Genomic DNA, 20,965 nt, shown 5'->3' with positions numbered 1-20,965 from the left:
CTATTACTAATTAATTTTTAAAAAGTAGTATGGGGCCCGTGCCCCAGCCACTAATATACTAGATCCGCCCCTGCACACACTCATAACATTCTCTATCTTAGAAAACATATATAGTTCCAACGACAAAGTTAAAAAGAAAAAAAAAAAAGACATTCTTGTGAGTTGGGCACGACATCGTTTCCATATGTTCTTACATAGAAAGTGATCATTGCTTCAAAAGCTGGAAAGCGGAAGTATCACATCTCTTTGATCTAATTGGCTTATTACTAAATTGTGTTATGTTTGTACGTCAGAGAATCACTTTCACTCAACTAATTTCCACCTATTCTCTTTTACTTTCGGATGTTTGTTTGATTCCTTTTAAAAAATAAAATAAAAAATATGGTGAATACAAAACCAAAATTGGACCCAACATACACACTAAAATAAAATATAAACTTGTTGAAAAAAAATTCATATCAAACTTGTTTTTAGGTTATAATACCTAATTTAAACGAAAAAATGGAACCAAAGCATATGGAAACCTAAAAAATGGAGTAGTTGTACGTTGTTGGGCTGATGGGAATTTGAGGCCCGTTTGACTAAAACGTGTATTTGGTACTATTTATTTGCCTCCGACTTTTTTATTTTTGTCACCGTCATTTTTCTTTAATTGATAATGAGTAATTTGATTGATAAAAATTATTTATAGAGAATATGATAATTATGAATGTTAAACTTCAATGAAAGCTATGGACAACATTTGTTCTACTACTATATGGTATAGCAGCTTCCTACTCCACAAGATAAAATAAGAAGAGAAAAGAATAATTGTGTCACACAAAAAAAAAGTTAGAATAAAGCAAACTGTAAAAATGAGAATGGAAAAACTTATAAAACGTGCAGAGACCAAAGTAACTCAAATTAAAAAAAAAAATAATGGGAAGATGAAGAAGAAACAGCTGTGATTTTGATTTTTTTTTTTTTATCTCTAATGAAACACTGAACATACAATTTATACAAGTATGAATGAATGATTTGGAGAGAGCCTTTTTGCTTAATAATAATATTCTCCGTGTTTTATTAGTTGCGCTGTCTTATTATTATTATTTTTATTTTTATATTTTTTCTCACTTTTTTTCTTTTTCTTTCCATTTTATATTTTTTAAAATTAATCTATTGAAATTTCCTTCCTGGCTGGCTGCTGTGTCTTCCTCTCTCTCTCTTTCTAACTCGGAAATTTTCTAGAGAGAGGATCGGAGCCAAAGTTTGGAAAAAGCTAAAACGCAGGCAAGAAGGTGGAGGAGACAATCTCATCTTCCTTCCAAAGCGTTTCTTCATCGTCTTTATCTATCTGTTACCTCTCTCCCTCACAGATCCGATTCTGATCAAGTTTTTTACATTTCTGCAGGTACTCGCTTCTTTTTAAAAGAACAGATTCTTTTTTTTCTTTTTTTTTTTCGGTCTCATTGATTCTTATTTTTTTTAGATCTATGTGTTTCCATTTTGGAATTTTCCGCTTGGGTTTTCAATTTTCATCTTGATGTGATGCGAGCTTATTTTGTGGACGTCTGTTTTGGGATATTTTATTAGCTTACGAGATCTTCTGGGAGCTTCGTTACCTTCTGAATTTTGCGATTGCTTAGGACTCGCACTTTTTTTTAATAAAAGTTCAATTCGTTTGATGCGAGCTGGCGATTTTGTAATTTTCTTAGGATGTTTAGTTTGAATCTGAACAAAGATGATTCGATCATTGCTGATTGATTTGTTTTTTTTTTTTTTTTTTTCTGTGTGTCTCGTTCCTCAATTCAATGGATTTGATGTATTATTGGCTCTTACGATTGTGTGTGTGTGTGTAATTGGATTCATACGTTGATAAAAATGTGAGGTTATGCTGAAGATTGATTCATTTTGAATGGTGTTTGTTTGTTTTTCTTTGTCCTATACATTTGTGGTGATATATATATATATATATATATATATATGTCTTTCTTTGGGATGTTGACAGCTAAAAAAAAGGTGCTTATACTAGTCTTACAACGGACTGACTCCATAGAAGGCGTTTAAAAAGATACATTTGTTCGTGGAACATATACGAAGATGAAGAAAGTCTTCGGCCAAACTGTCAGAGACCTGTAAGCATTCTAGTCTCCCCGATAATGAAATGAGTTTTCTCAATGTCAATCTCTGTGTGTGTTTTGTTTTATTTACTTTTCCATAGACGATGCTTAATTTTATGTTCCGTTTATTTTATTCAGTAAGAGAGAGGTCAACAAGAAAGTGCTCAAAGTTCCTGGAGTAGAACAGAAGGTATAGGATGCTCTTTGCTTCTTCTTCTGTTTTTGTTCTTTTTTGTTTTTATTGAAATTCTGCTGAAGCCGAGATTTTGTTACTGGTTTGATTGTTCTTGGTTGCACTCATCGTCTTTGCTGAATAATTTAAAGCTAGATGTCCAACATATTTTTCCTGTCTTGCCTCTGCTTTCTCCTTTTCAGGTGCTAGATGCTACTAGCAATGAGCCATGGGGTCCACATGGATCACTTCTTGCTGATCTTGCTCAAGCTTCTAGAAATTAGTAACTACGACCACCTTCCAACTGCTTATATTCTGCTGTAGTTTTTACGTTGCACAGGAATTATAAAAATGTTACTTCTATTTGCAGTCATGAATACCAGCTGATCATGGGGGTCATATGGAAACGCCTTAGTGACACTGGAAAAAACTGGCGGCATGTCTATAAGGTAAACAGTATTGTAAATGCCTTGCTGGCTTAATTTCTTTTGAATTTCTGTCGCAATGACGAAAGTATTTCCTGTTGTTTACCTCTTCTCTCTCTTTTTCAGGCTTTGACAGTTTTGGAATACATGGTAGGCCATGGATCAGAACGTGTTATAGACGAGATTAGAGAACGTGCATATCAAATTTCGGTAATGACCACCTAGAGTAAATTTATTTTGGAAGTATTCATCATCAAGAGAACCCTTTTTTGCTGGATATATGACTAATCTTACTTACTCATATATTATGTCCCTGTTCCTTGTGGCAGACATTGTCCGACTTTCAGTATATTGATTCCGGTGGTAGAGATCAAGGAAGCAATGTTAGGAAGAAATCACAGAGCCTGGTGGCTTTGGTGAATGACAAAGAAAGAATAGCCGAAGTCAGACAGAAGGCTGCTGCTAATAGAGATAAGTAAGTTTGGCTGTCATTGTATCTTTCTGGAACTGCTGGATAGTTTCCTCTCTTGCTGGACACTCGTTTGATTTCATGTGGCTAGTGACTTACAACTATTATTATGCCTCTCAGTAGTCTATTAATTTGTAGTGGTGGCCCTTTACAGTACAACATTAGCTTCTGATTTTTGAAAGTTTTTCATACTCAGAGAAAAGAAAAAGACATCTCTTTTAGTTCATTCGATTTATGCTGCAACATATCAATCTGACATTATTTTATAACAGGTACCGCAGCTCAGCACCAGGTGGAATGTATAAGCCTTCAGGCGGATATGGGGACAAATATGATTATGGAAGCCGGGATGAAGAGCGAAGTAGTTATGGAAGAGAAAGAGAATATGGTTACAGAGATGATGATAGAAATAGTCGTGATGGAGATCGTTATTCCAGAGACTCTGAAGACCGGTATGGAAGAGATGGTAATAGGGATGATGATTACAGGGGTAGGAGCAGAAGTGTTGATAACTATGGGTCACGAGGTAGGAGTTCGGAAAGGGAGAGGGAGGATGATGGCCATTCTTCATCACGGTAATGTTTGAATTTAAGTTGAACTCGCCTAACCTGATATAAAAAATGAAGTGGAACAACTTTGAAAATTAATCAAAATTTGGATGGAACATATTGATTTTGAATCATAGCGTAGATGTCTTTGATTAAGAAAAAAGCACGACGTAATTTTTAAATGAAACACTCCTTTTTGTCCTGTAGGGGCAGTGGTGCTCGAGCTGATGACAATTCTCAGGATGGGAGGTAATTTCCGATATGTTTCTGCTGAAGTTTAGGCCTTCTTTTATTGTATTTCAACTCATCTCACATTCTTTCCGGATTATAATATTATATGATAGAGGGCGGCTCGAGAGGAAGTTTTCTGAACAAAATATTGGCGCCCCACCCAGTTATGAAGAAGCTGTCAATGAATCACGCAGCCCTGTATACAGTGAAAGGTGATAATTTTCTACTTTGTAAATTTAGAGCTACTTTGGTTTTTATTGGTGCTGATGAATCTTTATATGCCAGGGATGGTGGGGAGACCCCACAAGTTACTGCGCCAGGAGCTGCTTCTCCTCCTCCTCCTCAAGCTACTGCTCCAGGGGCTGGTTCTCCTTCTACTGGACCCAGCACAGACAATAAACCTGTTACTTTTGTTAATGAATCACCTTCTCAGAAAGTTGAGACTTTTGATGAATTTGATCCACGTGGTGCGTTTTCAGGTACAGAGAACTCTAAGTTTTGCAACTCATTCGTTTCTATTTTGTTATATCTTGAGATCTTTTCTTAGTTTTTCGTTGTCTTTCAAACTCCTCGGCTGCATAGAGATTAATGTTCATTGATAAATCAGAAAATCTTATTCAATAACTAATTTAGTAAATGTTTCAAGGCACTTAACTGGAGGGTGGATGATTGTATTGTAAATTTCTATCTTATCAAACTCTGCTTGTTCTAAGTGTGGGCGTTGTGTTTCTTTACTTTTCCAGCTGGCCCTCCAGCATATGTATCTACAGATGGTGTTACAGATCCTCCAACTGTTGCTTCTATGTCTGCCCCTCCCGCCTCGAACAGTGTTGAGATGGACTTGCTTGGCTCCCTTGCAGACGTATTTTCATCAAACGCATTGGCCATTGTACCAGCTGATTCTACCTCCGTTGAAACCAATGGACAAGTAAACGATGGTCCAGCTCCATCGTTTTCTACATCTCAGCCATCAACTCAGGTATATACACTGAGCTTGGACTCTGAAGATTATAGTGGTTTCCTATGGTTATTGATGACTGGTGTTTGGATTGTGCAGTCATTTGATGACCCATTTGGTGACTCTCCTTTCAAAGCCTTCACTTCTACTGACGACGACTCAACCCCACAGCAGAATTTTGGAGCTCCTGATACTGCTCATAACTTTGGCTTTGGAGACTCATTCTCGGCCGTTGCCAATCCTGATCCTGCTTCTCAGAATGTGCAACCTTCATCAAACTCACCAGGTTTTCCTCAAGAGCAGTTTGCTACATCTCAGAGTGATATTGATATTCTTGCTGGCATTCTCCCACCATCTGGACCTCCAGTTTCACTCCCTCAACAATCTGGTCCTTCAATACCAACATCTCAGTTTCCTCGCAGTGGAAACAACATGTACGAAGGCTTTCATTCTCAGCCAACAGTATCTACAGCTCCAAACCAGCCCGGACAAACTCCGTTTGGACAAGCTGTACAACCATATAACATGGTTCCTCATTCTCAAAATATGACTGGAGCCATGCCGTTTAACAGTGGAGGCTTCATGCACCAGCCGGGCTCACAAAATTCATTTACTGCCACTTCATCAAGCTCACAAACTCCTTACTCTACCCCAAGTGGACCAGCTGGTCAGTTCATGGCACACCAGGGTCATGGAATGCCGCCTTCCCATGGTCCTCAACGAACTCAATCTGGACCTGTTACTCTGCAAGGGAACAACAATGTCATGGGGGACATGTTTTCACAAGCTGGGCCAAATTCCTTGACGTCATCATCATCTCATCCAGATCTCACACCTTTAACAGGAGCAATTGAGATTGTTCCTCCGCCTCAGAAAAAGTTTGAACCAAAATCATCAGTTTGGGCAGACACATTGAGCAGGGGGCTTGTTAACTTTAACATATCTGGACGTAAGATAGATTTCGCCAAACCATTTTGGATCAAACCCAGTTTTCAGCATACTTTCTAACAATTTTTTCTTTTCTTTCTACTCATGCCAGCTAAAACAAATCCATTGGCAGACATAGGAGTTGACTTCGAGGCGATCAACAGGAGAGATAAACGGCTGGAGAAACCAACAAACACACCAGCAACATCTACTATCAACATGGGTAAAGCCATGGGATCAGGCACTGGCTTAGGGCGTTCCGGTGCAACCGCAATGAGACCTCCGCCTAATCCAATGACTGGCTCCGGCATGCCCATGGGTGGAGGAATGGGTGTTGGTAGCTATGGAGGTATGAACCAAAACCAACCCTTGGGTATGGGTATGGGTATGGGGGTCGGAATGAATCAAAACCAACCTATGGGTATGGGATTGGGACCTGGCATGAACATGAATATGGGAGGATATGGCCAAGGCTATCCGATGCAACAACAAAACCCAGGGATGGTCCGTGGCCCAAACGTGCCTGGCAACAACTACAATCCGATGATGGGTCAAGGCGGTTACAACAACCCTCAACAATCCTATGGTGGTGGATACCGGTAAGATCAAGCCAAACATTACGCACTGACTTCATTTGTAGAATCAGGGTTCCGTTGTTCAGTGCTTTTCTTTACTCTCGGGTATGTAATATCATTCGATAAAAAGTAGACGGATTGGCCAGCCGCTTCACGGAAGTACTCTCAGGTTACATTATTCATCTCGACAACACACGGCTCCACGAATTTGCTTCTCTGTTCTTGCCTCAATCTTCAATTATATTCATTTTTATTTTTTTCTTCTAGTACGGACCTAATCGAGAGTTTGTTGTGAAATTTGTACCGGTGAGAGTGGCAAACCTTGCTCGGGTCTGCCCTTTTTGTTATATGCATATAATTTGATATATACACGTTTACTTCTTTTTTCTTTATTTTGAAGGATGTGTACAACAATATTTCATTCACGGAACAAATAAAATATTTTTCATTTTGTTCTCTCTATTTAAATGTTTTTTTGACTACGTGTGTGTCATTCCAGAAAGACTTGGATTCTGTCGCCAGCAGTGTCTTTAAAATCTAACAAAAGTTTCCCTCCGACTTCATCGGCTGCATTGTCCATCAATTGCTTCAAGTTCACGCCTCCTAAAGCTGCAAAATTTCAGGGTCTGTCAGTAACTACGCATAAGAAAACTGAAACAGAATAATAACTTGAGGCTTTGCCTTACCTGGAACAATGTTGGTGACACCTTCCAAGAATCCAGCCTGGTCCAACCATTAGACAAGTTTTGCATCAGTTCAGATAAAACAGGAAAAATGGTTTGCAGTTACCAGAATTTTGACATCAGTTTTGAAAATCTACTCACCGGAATTCTGACATCTAGTTTCTCAAACCCATCGCGTCCGATGATTTTGATCCTCAGAGATCGTGACCAGATCCTCGAAAAGGGGTTTCTTGGTTCATTATAAACCTCAGGTGTTATGACTTCAACAATCGGGTCCTCTCTCTGTTCTGAATCATCTTGAGCCTCCCGTTGATAATCATAGACGCTATTGCTGCTAGCTTCTTGAAAAGTAAAAACACAGATTTAGCTATTGATTTGATATTTCCCACCAAAGATGATACATAGGGCTGAAGATTTTCATGTCTCACCTCTATCTGATGAGGATGTAGCGTACCGTCTCTCTTCCTCCTGGTATGTATTAAAACCAAGAATCTCATCGATTTCTTCTAAAGACGCCATGCTTCCTGGTGGAGGAATTCGACCACCCTTAATTGCCAATAGAGCATCCTGCAAAAGTTCCACAAAGTTTTTAAAGTCTCTTTGCCAACACGGTGAGGTTACACACTACTATTGGCAGAAGCAGAAAGATTTGTCACCTGCATTGCTTGAATAGATACCCCAATCAATGAGATTGGATACACCACTAGCTTAAACCCAATCTCTTCTAGCTCAAGCGGGTTTAGTATCGGAATTTTCCCTCCACTTTCTAGCATATTAGCCTACACATAAAAACCACAAAAATGTTATCTTCATATTTACCGAGTATATGTATCAAGATAGAGAAAAGTCTCTTCTAGCGCAAAGTGAAGTTACCAATTTAGGAACTAGTGGATAGACATTGCAGAACGCTTTCATCTCGTCCCTAGAAACAAGAGAATCAATGGAGAGAACATCAGCTCCAGCATCAGTAAAAGCTCTTGCCCTAACCAACGATTCCTCTAAAGATATGGCTTCTCGGGAATCAGTTTGAGCTACAATGACAATGTCAGAATCACACTCTCTACGTGCATCAACCGCAGCTTTAATACGCATCACAGCTTCCTCTCTAGAAACCACTCTTCTTCTCTCACTCACAGTATCACCACTACAAACCTGATCATTGATGATAATTCCAGCAAAACCAGCTTTGATATATCCCTTAACGGTTCTCTTAACATGCATAGCATTAGCGTATCCACTGCCACCGTCTCCAATCACGGGAATAGTAACAGATTGAGTAATTTGTTGACCTTGATCAATCATTTCTCCGTAAGAAATAAGTCCTTTATCCGGTAAACCAAGCCTAGCCGCTGAAATTGAGAACCCTATTGGCATAAACAGATATCAGAAAAGAAAGAAAAAAATCAAACTCTTTTCTAATCTAATTCAGTGAAGCTATAGAGCTTTGTAAAGTGTTGAACTTTAAGCAGAACATGATAAGATCATAATAACCGAACCAAACCAGAGAAGAGAAAAGAAAAACAAATGCTTAGTTTTAAGGTATCAACTCCACGATTCCATATTCCCATTTTATTAATTATGTTCCTTGTTTCTAGGGTTAGTTATCAATCTGTTTTGTTTCGTTTGTGTATTTAAAGACTTCAATGTCACGTTAATGGAATAGACTTTGATTTGACAAAAAGAAACGTGTTTGTTGTGTGTGTTTTACACATTCTCTTAGCTTTGAAGAGAGACCATTCTATCAGAACACAACCAACCAACAATAGGTAATAAGCAGATACAAATTTTCAAGATTTGGTTTTAGAAAATTCATCAATGATCGATGATTACCAGAGGTGATGCAGTAGGGGAATCCAGCTCGCTCGATGAGTTTGGCACTAAGAGCATCGAAGCAACAAGGACCCTGAAGAACACCAGGGGATTTCATAATCTCCCTTAGCTTCTTCGCCGGAGAAGATGGTGAATTCTCGTTTCCCGATGAGTTGGAAACTGCGGTGGAGTTAACGGAGACACGAAATCGTCTCGAGACAGAGAGTGGTTTCGGAGATGATGCTCCGACGGAAGTGAAACACAAAGGTGTAAAAAGTTTAGAATCCGGATGGAATAGGCTTGGTTTAGATTGTTTATGAAGAATTCGAGGTGGAGAAGAGCTGCAAAAGCTTAGTGCCGCCATTGATGGATACTGATCAAAATAACGAAATTGATCAAAAAGGAGAGAAGTAGTTGGACTAAACCGAAACAGACCGAACCAGATTGAATATCAATTTTTTTTAAAAGAAGACTAAACCATGTCACGTGAGTTTTTTTAGGGTTCACGTGATCATCTCCTATCTTCTTCAATTTCAATACATCGGCCGACTTCAGAGGAGGAGTTTAGCTCGCCGTGCATCGTCGGTCTCACCTTTAACGGTCCACCCTTGATTTCGTGGGTTTTTTTTTTTGGAAGCCTTCGGTTTCATTGATTTTGTATTGATTAATTGCGTTTCGAGTATTCAAAATTGAGCTTTATAGATTCTTAGTGTTTGGATTGAATTTAGTTAAGTTTGGTGTAACTCTCGTCTCTTAAAGGTCGCCGTGATTGAAAAAACTCAGTACTTGTTTCAATATCCTTTAGCTCCTAATTCTATGGAACATACAACTTCGTAGATGAATTTTTGCCGCAAGATTTGTACTTTCATTCCCTGATTTGATTTTACTGCTGTTTCTAGGTTTGAGAGATTGAAAAGTTCTAATTAAGTTCGTCTTCTCTCTTGTTTAGTTGCGTAATTTTGCGTATCAGTAATCAGATACAGGGACTATCTGACTGCAATGGGTACAGAGACGGTTGTGCATGATCAGGCAAGATGGGCAATGGCAGCTATGGAAAGAAGACTTGCTGTTGCAAAAGCTCAACAACAACAGAAGAATGAGAAAGACAAGAAGGGAACATCTGATGTACAAGTCTCTTCAAAACAACCACTTCAAGCTGATTCACTACCTACTCCCTCAAAGACTTCAATTAAAAAAGGTTTGATGGTTCACTACACAAACTCTTAATTTGGAGTTCAGTTACAAACTCATAAGCATGATTCTGATGGAACATTTGTTTTTTTGTAGATCCGAAGGAGGATGATTATGTTGCATATACAAAACTGTCCCATCCCGTTGATGAGAATTTGTTGGCAACCAATGTTAAGGTAAATTCAGATTCTTGATCAAACCCACTGTCGTCTTCCTTACGATTTGAGATAAGGTTTCTTATAGTGGTTTTTGTAATTCAGTTTTCTAGTGCAAAGGGAACTATAGTTGACAAGGTTTTGCATAACCTTCTTCGAAGCGGTGACTCTGCTCAAAAGTACTTGCAAGGTTCGAAAAGTGTGAAGCTGGATAACTATATTCTCCTTGATAATTTTGTACAGTCGCGTCCTTCAGCCTCTGGTTCTAAAAAGGCATCACTGAAGGATTCAAAACGTTCTAAGAGCCGTATGTCTATGAAGCGACTCAAGAAGTCTGGTGCTTTGCATATGCCTAAAGATCTCCAAAAGTGAGTTTCTTTTTTTGCAATCACAGAGATTGATCTGGCTCACCATGTGTGTCTGACTCTACTATTTTTGGTACTCTTAACAGACTTTAAATGTTTACTCGTTCACTTGTGTTTGGAGGTGCAGGTTTGATTTGTTTAAGCCAATGCATGGTATGTGGGAAAGTTACATGACACAACTCATCAAGGTGACCGGGTAAGCTACTTATCTGATTACCAAATACTAATTCAAACTATGTGCTTGTTATACGAAACAAACCGAGGGGTTGTGATATTAAGCTTGGTTGGTCATCATTATTTACAATCTACCTTTTGCAGGAAGATTCAATTAGCTCCAACTCTTCTCTCAGCAGATCTTCATGGTGCTTTCATGTTTGGTAATCCTACATTCTTTCACAAATCTATTGATCTTTCGGCTCTCATTTTCATAATACAACGCTTAAGCACACCGTTAGACTAGTCCAGAAACTATCAAATGAATTTATATATTTCCTCCTACTAATCCAGGAACCTGTATTACTTGTGACAGTTGCTGAGTGTAAGATAGCATCACTCATTGGTGTGCAAGGCATCATGGTGCGTGAGACATCCGAAACATTTGGAATGATCACAAGAGACGACAAATTTAGAGGTATCATAAAGCTTTTTCACCATTTATTTGTCAAAATATATATTATGTTCCCAAGCCTCAACACTTAACTTAGTTATTGTAATCAATCTGATACAGTTGTACCTAAGAAGCACTCTGTCTTCATCATCCAACTCGACTGCTGGAAAATTACTTTACTTGGGGACAAGTTTATTTCAAGAGACAATATTGTTCAACGGTGATTGATTGCTACAATGAAGCTCTCGTTTTTTCTCTCTTGCTCGTAGTAAAGCAGCAACCGTTGATGACCACAGAAGCATCCTAGTCTCACAAGATTTTGCTTTAGATCTTTCTTTATTTACCTAATTCTGATAAATTTTCTTAATCTTTTGATCTTTGTATGAATCCTCCTCTGTAAATTATACTACTATTATTGTTAATTTATTACTATTAGAAACTGAGTGCTTAAATCTCAGAAATCCATCTAGGAGCCACTAATAAAGACGAGTATAGTTGAAGATTCCATTTCAGAAAACAAGGTGGGTCTGACTTCTTAATTATAAACAATAATACTTCACATCACTGTTCTCTCTCTCTCTCCAGCTCTGAAATTTTTTGAAACCTAATTGCAGAAGAGGATGAATCCATCACAACACTTGCCCAAGCCCTGTCCTAAGCGTCTATTCTTCTTCTTCACTCCAGTGTTATTCTTCTCTCTCTATTACATCCTCACCACTATCAGAACCATCACCATCTCTCCCCAAGATCCTCACCATCCTCCCCAGCTTCAAGTACCTTCCATTTCCCATTACTCCTCCCTTCCAAAAACTTCAGAAAACCGATCACCATCACCACCACCATCAACATCATCATCACCTTACTTTCCAGCCTGTCCCAAAAACTTCACCAACTACTTGCCCTGCCACGATCCATCAACAGCACGACAGTACAGCATTGAGAGACACTACCGGAGGGAGAGGCACTGTCCTGACTTGGCTCAAGAGAAGTTCAGGTGCTTGGTCCAAAAGCCCTCTGGCTACAAAACGCCTTTTCCTTGGCCTGAAAGTAGAAGCTATGCTTGGTTCAAGAATGTTCCATTCAAAAAGCTAGCTGAGTTTAAAAAGTCTCAAAACTGGGTTAGGCTTGAAAGAGACCGCTTTGTTTTCCCCGGAGGCGGGACTTCCTTTCCCGGTGGTGTGAAGGACTATGTTGATGTGATTCTGAGTGTTTTGCCTTTGGCTTCTGGGAGTATCAGGACAGTTCTAGATATTGGATGTGGTGTGAGTTCAGTTACATGAATAGACACCAGAACTTAACTAATCTTGATATTATACTGCAGTATTAGTACTCTCGATTACTATGGATTCATCTAGTTTTTTTGTTGTGCTCGAATGTCAGGTAGCGAGTTTTGGAGCCTTTCTGTTGAACTATAACATCTTGACAATGTCCATTGCACCGAGGGATATACACGAGGCTCAAGTTCAGTTCGCATTAGAACGTGGACTCCCTGCTATGCTCGGTGTTCTAAGCACTTATAAGCTGCCTTACCCGTCGAGCTCTTTCGACATGGTCCATTGTTCTAGATGCCTTGTCAATTGGACTGCTTATGGTGCGTGTATATTAATATACACATGTTTATCTGATTTATTTCACTGTCTTTTGGATCCCTTGCTTGGTTTACTCTGCTTCTGATACTGAAAAAGAGAACATTTTATCCAGATGGACTTTACTTGATGGAGGTGGATCGTGTCCTACGTCCTGATGGATATTGGGTGCTGTCTGGACCACCAGTAACATCAAAGGTTAAATCCAAGAATCAGAAGAGAGATTCCAAGGAGTTGCAGAACCAGATGGAGCAACTAAATGATGTTTTTAGAAGACTTTGTTGGGTGAAGATTGCTGAAAGTTACCCGGTTGTCATTTGGAGAAAGCCTTCTAATCATTTGCAGTGTAGACAAAGGCTACAATCTCTTAAGTTTCCTGGATTCTGCTCTTCTAATGATCATGATGCTGCATGGTGACCTTACTTTCTCCAAATCTGTACGTTTTCCTCTGCATCTTTAGAAGCTGTAAGGTTGATTAAGTTGCATCTTTTGTGATAATAGGTACAAAGAGATGAAGCCTTGCATCACTCCCATTTCAGATGTCAACGACACACACAAGACCGTTCTCAGAAACTGGCCAGCGAGACTAAACCAAGTGCCTCAACGAATTATAACAGGGTCGATACAGGGAACAACTATTGCCAGCTTCAAAGCTGACACTAACCTGTGGCAAAGAAGAGTTTTGTACTATGACACCAAGTTAAAGTTTCTCAGCAATGGGAAATACAGAAACATCATGGATATGAACGCTGGATTAGGTGGTTTCGCTACAGCCTTGAACAAATATCCAATGTGGGTTATGAATGTGGTTCCATTTGATCTTAAACCAAATACACTCGGTGTTGTGTACGATCGTGGTCTCATTGGAACTTACATGAACTGGTAAAACACTCAAAACGTTCATATATTATATCTAACTGGACCTTCTTATACTTTTTTTCGATTCTTTCAGGTGTGAAGCTTTCTCTACATACCCTCGAACATATGATCTGATTCATGCCAATGGTGTGTTCAGTTTGTACGTAGACAAGTAAGATCCGTCGGTCACTTGAAAACTTTGATATACATAAAACCTCTATAAACTATAAATTAATAAATTTGATAAGACAATAATATAATTTTTTTAAAAATTCCTATGTAAAATATGGTCCTAATAATACCATAAATTAATGATTATGTAAACTTACATATATATATATATATGCTAATATAATAATGTATGCTTTAAATTTTTGATTTTTCTCCTAAAAAAACTCATATCTAAAAAATAATTGTTATGTTGTATTTTCAAATTATAATGATATAAAATACTTTATAACATTTCATAAAAGTAGCTAAATTTTTTTAAAGTTTTTTTTGTAGATATACATCATTTTAATTTTAATTTTTTATAGGCTATTAAAATACGATAATTGATGGTATTATTCATAATTTGAATTTATGTCATGTATATAAGTGAAATTTTTAATAGTATTTGTAATTTATTGTCAATAATATATTTCTAAATATTAAAAATTGAGTTTCAAAACCATAAAATGTATAACATGTCTAATCTTATTTAGCTAAAATTATCTCAATTCATAATTTTTTAAAAATTAAACAATTATCTATAAACTAATAATAGTGTAAATCTATAATATTAATTTATAAATAAATTAATAAAATGTCATGGTCATAACATTATTAATTTATAGAGGTTTTACTGTACATATTTTGTATTGATACTGTATTTGAGCTATCATCAGAAATTATTTAGTTTTGAACTTACAACAACTTGTTCTTGTAATCCACCCACAAATACTCCTCTCTAAAATTAAAGAAAACAATCAATCAAATATGGTAAAGAAGATTGTAATTTTCTAGCAAGAAAGAAAGACATAAGTAAATGAAATACCTGTTTATTCTCATGAATTTGTACCTCCAAGTAGGACATACGACACAAAAACTCCCTGCTTTTATCCTGATGATATCACCAAATCTGAATGTTAAAATCCACATTTGGAGAAGATGGAAACATAAATTGACAAATTAAAAAAAGGAATCAATCAATCAAAAATCAAGTATCGATCTAACACAAAAGATTGACGTAACTAATTAAGATTTCCAAAATACTTTTGTTAACTTATGATACATGTGACATTATTGACGTATAATGATTCTTTTGTTGTTGTTTCTTATGATAGATGTGACATTATTGATATACTATTGGAGATGCAAAGGATTCTTAGACCAGAAGGTGCAGTTATAATACAAGACCGTTTTGATGTTCTTATCAAAGTGAAAGCTATAACCGATCGAATGAGATGGAATGAGACTATATATACAGACGAGAATAGTGGTTTTGATCATGGAACTATACTAATTGTAGACAATTCAGTTACATAAAAACTCTTTTGGTATTATTATTACACTACTACAAACTTTGTGAGATTTGTTAATTTTGGTTTAAATTGTACAATTTAAAAAGTTAAGGAACATTTAGATGTTTAAAATAATTAATGGACCCGGAGACAATTATACAATAAACGTGTAACGGCGTTATTGTGACGGTGGCGTTTAGTCGGCTGCTTTGTGAAGACTTAACGGACTCAAAAGAGTCTTTAACGGCGTCTGATCTCTCTACTCGTAGCTTGCGTCGTTCGTCCTTGGTGTGTGAAGAGAGAGTTTAAGAATTGGGGCAAGGTGAATTGTGAATCTCTGTATCTTCCTCCTTTGATTTGATTTGGTTTGATCGGATCCAGGTTGTATATTTGACTGAATTTTAGGGTTCAAAGGTTTCAGATTGATCTTGCGTGTGTGCTTATTTGGGATTCTTTGATTGACAGATGGAAGCTCTCACGTTCAAGGGTTCAGTTCCAGAAGCTATATTTGAAGCCAAAGGGCAGAAGAAGCTTTTTGTTGTTTACATCTCTGGTAAATTTCGAATTTTTTGCTTTGATTTAGTATTGAATTCGAATATGAGTTAGGATCATCCAAGAATCTGACTTTAAATAAAAAAAAAGTCTCAACATTGAAGAGATTCATTATCATATAGTGAGCTTAAATCTCGAAATTTTTGATCTTTAATAGTAAAATTGATTTGTTTTTTTTTTTTTAATTCTAGGAGAGGATGAAGAGTCGGATAAGTTGAACAGATTGACTTGGACTGATGCATCGGTATGATTCTCTTGTTTGCACTTTACGTATTCTCTTCCTCTATGATTTGTATTCTCAGTTTTGTTGAAATTGTCTATTGTTCATTCGTTAACATTGTCTTATGTTTCCTAGTAAAGGTGGCAGAGTCGCTGTCCAAGTATTGTATTTTATTGCATATCCAAGCTGGAAGTGTTGACGCCACTAACTTCTCCGCAATATGTATCCTTTCTTGTTATGAGAGAACTTAAGATAGCTGATCTAGTTATTTATAAAGCTGTTTGTATGGATTGTATAGTAATGCTGCGTTTGAACAGACCTTCTGTAGATCTGCTTTGTAGGTTTTGCTATACCAACAAGTCCCTTACCATCCGGAAGAAGTAATGATTTCTAGGAGTGTGTCACTCTGTCTGTGGTAGAGTACAGAATAGTTTTCGAAAGAATAGACCCTGAGTTGTTTGGAATCTTTTGGTGAAATCACCTCTCATCAATTTTCTGTTGCTGTGATTTATCTCTCTAGCTGATATATCCATCTCGGACACTAGGACTATAGTGTGTGTGTGTGTGTGTGCGTAATCCAATTTTTCTATTGGTTTTACTGAGGCAACAGTTTGAAACGAATAGGGATCCTTACATCAGTTTCCAGACCCATATTCATCTGTTCCTTGCATAGCTGCCATTGGATTCAGTGGTACACAAGTTTGGAAAAATGGTAAGACCGTATGTAAAGTTTGATATATTTACTAATCTACACATTATATAGTCAAGCAAACATGCTCATGTTGCGGTTTCGTCCCTTCTATTTTTCAGAAGGATTTATCGCTGCTGAAGCCCTTGCGTCCAGTTTAGAGAAGGCATGGTTAGGACTTCATATCCAGGTACGTAATAGCTACTTCCTCTCACTTGTGGTATTGTGTGTTCTTCTCATATGATTGGTTCTTTTTTTTTTTTTGCTTACATTAGCCTTAGAAATTTCTCATATTCAGGAAACAACTGCAAGTATCCTTTCAGCAGCAATTGCCTCACAGAACTCAGAGCAACCTGCCTCCAGTACTTCTAATGATGTCTTGCCTTCTGAAGGTGGTTCTTTAGATGCAGCAGTTACATGTCCATCAACGGCCTCTAGTGTTCAACCCTCAGAGACAAAGTCAGCGGTGACATCTGCGTCAACAAAAGAAAACAATGATAGCACAGCTGCAGTTAAGGTTGTCCCTGGAGCTGAAACCATTTCCACATTACTTTAGTTTGATGTTGTACTTACATGGTGCAGCCTTGTTTTAAAACAGGGGAAAGAATCTGCAGAACCCAGTAATTTGTGTGATACTACCAATAATCAGCCAGCATCTTCTCTTGATGGAACTAAGGCTAATGTCGAACATGGAGCGACAGAGGCCCCTGTGCATGTTCAGGAAGAAAAGGAGCCAATTCGTCCTGCATCCCCAAGATCAAATGATAATACATCCAGCGTTCCATCTTCTACCGATAGAAAAAGGAAACAGGAAACCGTGATGAACAAAGCTGATAGTAGTTCAGGTGCTAGTGAAAGGGACATAGATTTAGTAAAATCTGTGTGTACAGAAGAGACTGTAAAGCCAAAGGATGAAGGAGAGGATGGAATTATTTTGAGAAAATCATCTGATGTTCATTTAAACATTCGATTGCCTGATGGTGCCAGCCTTCAAGAAAAGTTCTCTGTGACAAGTATATTGAGAATAGTCAAGGACTACGTGAACAGTAACCAAACAACCGGACTTGGTGCGTACGATCTTGCAGTTCCATACCCCCGTAAGGTGTATAGTGACCAAGGTATGTAAAATCTCCTATGCATCCAATAGATTGAGAATTTTTGTGAAGCATATTTACCTTTAAACCAGCTTCGTGATGGAAGATGATGCTTTCTGCTATTTGGTTTTTCTTCTGCTCAGGTTACGTTAGTGTAGATATGTAACTCCATTACTCTTAATCTCTGCAGATCTGGATAAGACCCTATCGGAGCTGGGTTTGTTCGATAGACAAGCACTTGTAGTGATTCCGCGTAAAAGTGCAACTGTTTCTCAAAGAGGATCATCGTACTCTGAGTCTAACAACAACACAGACCCTAACAGTGGCGGTTACTTTGCTTATGTTAGAAGAGTACTGTCTTACGCAAACCCATTTTCATATTTTGGCGGCGGTATTGCCACCGCATCAAGCTCTGGTCCAGAACGTCAATCAAGTATGTGGGAGTATTGTGAGTTCATAAAATCATTTCTAATGCAAATAGTCATGTAATTGCTAATCTGATTCTCTCTTTTCCCGTTTGTAGGACCAAATATGGAGCTGAGAAACAATATGGGGCAAGTGGGCTCCTCCTCTCAAGATCCGTCAGAAGGTAGGAGCAACGTTAGGAATAGGAGACCAACCACTTCTCGGATTGGAAGTAACATCCATACACTGAATCACGATGAAGATGACGCTCCGTTTGGTGATGGAAACGCCTTCTGGAATGGAAACTCCACACAGTACGGCGGTGACGGTAATGATAGGCGATGAAGATGAGAGAACTTGAAATCCTTCTGGAACTAGTGACAGGAACAGCAGCTCTGAGTTTTCCGATTTACCTTTTATACTTCACTCTCTATATGAAGCATCTACATGTTTAACCAACTGCAAAATGAATCCTTATGTTTCAGTTTTATTAGTTGTTCGTATAAAATTTTAAACCCAAAAAGTTAACAATTTCAGGTAATATCTTGTATTAGTAAAATTCATTGACGTTATGATATACCAAACATGATTATCTTGATCGCGAACTTCCAGGCTCTCTCATGTTTATTGTAGTATGTATTATTGATCAACAACCATACGTCATAGATATCAATCGCATGTACATAGGAATTGAGATTTCCCATGATTGCTTACATAGAAAAAAAAAACAAAAAGGTGTGGATGGCCTTAACTTTTTATAATAACACCTTTGTTTGCTAATAATACTATGACATTTTCAAGAATGAAAAATATATAAACTTAGTCATTTGAAAATTTTGTTAGGATTCAGAAAATATCTTATTTCTCATTAAGGAAAAGTTAATTGTACTAAGTGTATTTATACAACAGCTATATACGGTTAAGTAAATAACAATGGTTTAATTTAACCAAAGTACTAAACCAAACCAATTAATCCGTCTCTTTAAAATCTAACTAATCTTCTTCAATACGAAGTCAAATAAAGTGAAGCCTAATCTAACTAGTCAAATATTCAGACAACTATTTAAAAAAAAGACCTGCAGAGGTTGCTCCGTTTGCATTATGTTGAAACCTGATGTCCCAATTACAACATCTGTGGAAGATAGTGGAATCTGCATTTGCTGTGTAGCTTCCTGCAAAAACAAACAAATTCCCACACTAGTCAGATATTCATGTGATTAACTTTACATACAAATTTTTATATTCAAACCAAAAGGTTAGTTCTTTATTCACAATAAATTTATTTTTATAAATTTTTCACATATTTTATTAACTTACATATTCTATGAAATATTTTGTAATTCTCATATTTATAATCATATCCATATTTTAAGGCACCAAATTTTAATTAATTGAAATTATTTATTTGTGTTTATGTTATTTTTTTCACCTCCATAGTATTTGGATAGTGGAAAAACTATTGAAAGAATTAAGAAAGCTATAAAACCATAATTGAGGGAAATATTTTATAATTTTTGTACAAGTTTTGAAAAATACATATTTAAAATAATATTTATGTAATATAAAACTGTTAAATAATTAATTTATTCATTACGTTACTAAACTCCTCTAAAAATCTATAATTATGTTTTTTATATTAATTTCAAATCCATTTATATTTTCAGGTAGCGTCTTCGGTTATGTCCAAAATTTATTCTCAAATCCCAATAACTCAAAACACCAACAAACCGGGTCTCTTGCGTATAAATCGATAAATAAATGCGGTTTGGGTAGTTTATATATTTTTTTGTGTATAAATCGATAAATAAACGCGGTTTGGGTAGTTTATATATTAATCACTGATTCTGTAAACAAATAACACATAAATTCCAAAATTGATTCTGTAGTATACAACTGTTAATAAATGAGGAGCTTTTTATTTCCACATTGAAAGACACTACTATCACTGGAGATAAATACAAGTGGTAGTATCCCCACACAAGACAACATGAAAGCTACTTAATCCGTCTCTTTAAAATCTAATATAGCTTCTTCAATACGAAGCCAAATAAAGTGAAGCTAATTAAATATCAATATCGACTTTAAATGTTTATTTCCAATTCAGTAATACACTACTACTATATGTTATGCTAAAAATGTATACAAGAGTTGCTACACATAACATTTATATAAGCGCTATGTGACATATTATGTGGGAGTATGGTGAGTTCATAAAAATCCTTTATAATGTAAGAACATGCAATTGCTAATGTGATTCTCTGATTTTTTGTTGTCTCTAGGACCAAATACGGAGCTGAGAAACAATATGGGGCAAGTGGGATCCTCTTTTCAAGATCCATCAGAAGGTAGGAGCAACGTTAGGAACAGGAGACCTACCACTTCGAGGATTGGAAGTAACATCCACACGCTGAATCACAATGAAGATGACGCTTCCTTTGGTGATGGAAACGCCTTCTGGAACGGAAACTCCACACAATACGGTGGTGGAAGCGGTGGAGACAATAATGACAGGCGATGAAATGAGAGAACTTGAACTCTGTCTCGATCTATAGATACATAAACAGCTCTGACTATACTTTTCCGGTTTACTTTTTACACTACATGAAACATTTTATATGTTCTGATAACAGACCCAGCTACAAATTGTTTCCTGATGTTTCGGTTTTATCAGTAAATCCTACACAAAAGAAAGAAGCAATTTCTCTATTCTTACTATTCAGCTCATCTCTTTATGAGCTGCTCCCTATCTTACTACATCTATTATTTAAGTCTAGTACAAAGTGATGTCTAGTACTAGTAGTTGTGAACACCAACAACACTTCACAACGTTGCTTAGCTTGCTGAAT

The 20,965-nt window shown here is 37.1% G+C and overlaps 5 protein-coding genes across 13 annotated transcripts; 4 read left to right on the top strand and 1 right to left on the bottom strand.

Annotated features, from left to right (window-relative positions):
• The first annotated feature begins 619 nt into the window (after window positions 1–619).
• Window positions 620–6,854, top strand: LOC104785034 (clathrin interactor EPSIN 2). 3 transcript variants are annotated; one of them, XM_010510155.3, is made up of 14 exons: window positions 620–1,390; window positions 1,988–2,114; window positions 2,238–2,289; window positions 2,475–2,554; window positions 2,642–2,720; window positions 2,823–2,906; window positions 3,026–3,171; window positions 3,438–3,740; window positions 3,921–3,962; window positions 4,058–4,156; window positions 4,230–4,423; window positions 4,688–4,923; window positions 5,002–5,851; window positions 5,942–6,854. In XM_010510155.3, the coding sequence occupies exons 2-14, from the start codon at window positions 2,080–2,082 to the stop codon at window positions 6,430–6,432; spliced, it is 2,691 nt and encodes an 896-aa protein (XP_010508457.2). In that variant the 5' UTR covers window positions 620–1,390; window positions 1,988–2,079; the 3' UTR covers window positions 6,433–6,854. The 3 variants fall into 3 exon arrangements, with proteins under 3 accessions (XP_010508457.2, XP_010508458.2, XP_087307968.1); XM_010510156.3 differs by having other exon boundaries at window positions 1,018–1,277; XM_087451842.1 differs by having other exon boundaries at window positions 1,153–1,277; window positions 1,391–2,114.
• On the bottom strand, window positions 6,763–9,287 carry LOC104785035 (uncharacterized). Of its 2 annotated transcripts, none has more exons than XM_010510158.3 (7): window positions 8,918–9,287; window positions 7,961–8,451; window positions 7,744–7,866; window positions 7,516–7,654; window positions 7,229–7,428; window positions 7,091–7,127; window positions 6,763–7,013 (listed from the first exon to the last, which is right to left on the bottom strand). In XM_010510158.3, exons 1-7 carry the CDS (start codon window positions 9,258–9,260, stop codon window positions 6,895–6,897), a joined length of 1,452 nt encoding a protein of 483 aa, XP_010508460.2. In that variant the 5' UTR covers window positions 9,261–9,287; the 3' UTR covers window positions 6,763–6,894. The 2 variants fall into 2 exon arrangements, with proteins under 2 accessions (XP_010508460.2, XP_010508461.2); XM_010510159.3 differs by having other exon boundaries at window positions 7,229–7,425; window positions 8,918–9,260.
• Window positions 9,288–9,302: 15 nt separating this feature from the next.
• LOC104785036 (ribonuclease MRP protein subunit POP4) lies at window positions 9,303–11,653 on the top strand. Of its 4 annotated transcripts, none has more exons than XM_087451850.1 (8): window positions 9,303–9,512; window positions 9,846–10,094; window positions 10,184–10,263; window positions 10,348–10,610; window positions 10,735–10,803; window positions 10,926–10,984; window positions 11,137–11,238; window positions 11,335–11,653. In XM_087451850.1, the coding sequence occupies exons 2-8, from the start codon at window positions 9,896–9,898 to the stop codon at window positions 11,436–11,438; spliced, it is 876 nt and encodes a 291-aa protein (XP_087307976.1). In that variant the 5' UTR covers window positions 9,303–9,512; window positions 9,846–9,895; the 3' UTR covers window positions 11,439–11,653. The 4 variants fall into 4 exon arrangements, with proteins under 4 accessions (XP_087307976.1, XP_087307974.1, XP_087307975.1 ...); XM_087451848.1 differs by having other exon boundaries at window positions 9,380–9,512; window positions 10,729–10,803; XM_087451849.1 differs by having other exon boundaries at window positions 9,385–9,496; window positions 10,729–10,803.
• Window positions 11,600–15,292, top strand: LOC104785037 (putative methyltransferase PMT19). Of its 2 annotated transcripts, XM_087451843.1 has the most exons (7): window positions 11,600–11,735; window positions 11,829–12,476; window positions 12,595–12,805; window positions 12,916–13,213; window positions 13,302–13,682; window positions 13,753–13,830; window positions 14,984–15,292. In XM_087451843.1, exons 2-7 carry the CDS (start codon window positions 11,835–11,837, stop codon window positions 15,183–15,185), a joined length of 1,812 nt encoding a protein of 603 aa, XP_087307969.1. In that variant the 5' UTR covers window positions 11,600–11,735; window positions 11,829–11,834; the 3' UTR covers window positions 15,186–15,292. The 2 variants fall into 2 exon arrangements, with proteins under 2 accessions (XP_087307969.1, XP_010508464.2); XM_010510162.3 differs by lacking the exon at window positions 11,600–11,735 and having other exon boundaries at window positions 11,746–12,476.
• On the top strand, window positions 15,256–18,642 carry LOC104785033 (plant UBX domain-containing protein 11). 2 transcript variants are annotated; one of them, XM_087451845.1, is made up of 10 exons: window positions 15,256–15,482; window positions 15,626–15,713; window positions 15,904–15,956; window positions 16,073–16,154; window positions 16,579–16,644; window positions 16,743–16,810; window positions 16,919–17,137; window positions 17,219–17,738; window positions 17,905–18,147; window positions 18,238–18,642. In XM_087451845.1, the coding sequence occupies exons 2-10, from the start codon at window positions 15,626–15,628 to the stop codon at window positions 18,462–18,464; spliced, it is 1,566 nt and encodes a 521-aa protein (XP_087307971.1). In that variant the 5' UTR covers window positions 15,256–15,482; the 3' UTR covers window positions 18,465–18,642. The 2 variants fall into 2 exon arrangements, with proteins under 2 accessions (XP_087307971.1, XP_087307970.1); XM_087451844.1 differs by having other exon boundaries at window positions 15,404–15,541.
• The last annotated feature ends 2,323 nt before the right edge of the window (window positions 18,643–20,965 follow it).

This window comes from Camelina sativa, chromosome 5, assembly GCF_030686135.1.
Source record: "Camelina sativa cultivar CO46 ecotype springtype chromosome 5, ASM3068613v1".
Lineage (NCBI taxonomy): Eukaryota > Viridiplantae > Streptophyta > Magnoliopsida > Brassicales > Brassicaceae > Camelina > Camelina sativa.
This window is presented reverse-complemented; position numbering and strand designations above follow the sequence as displayed.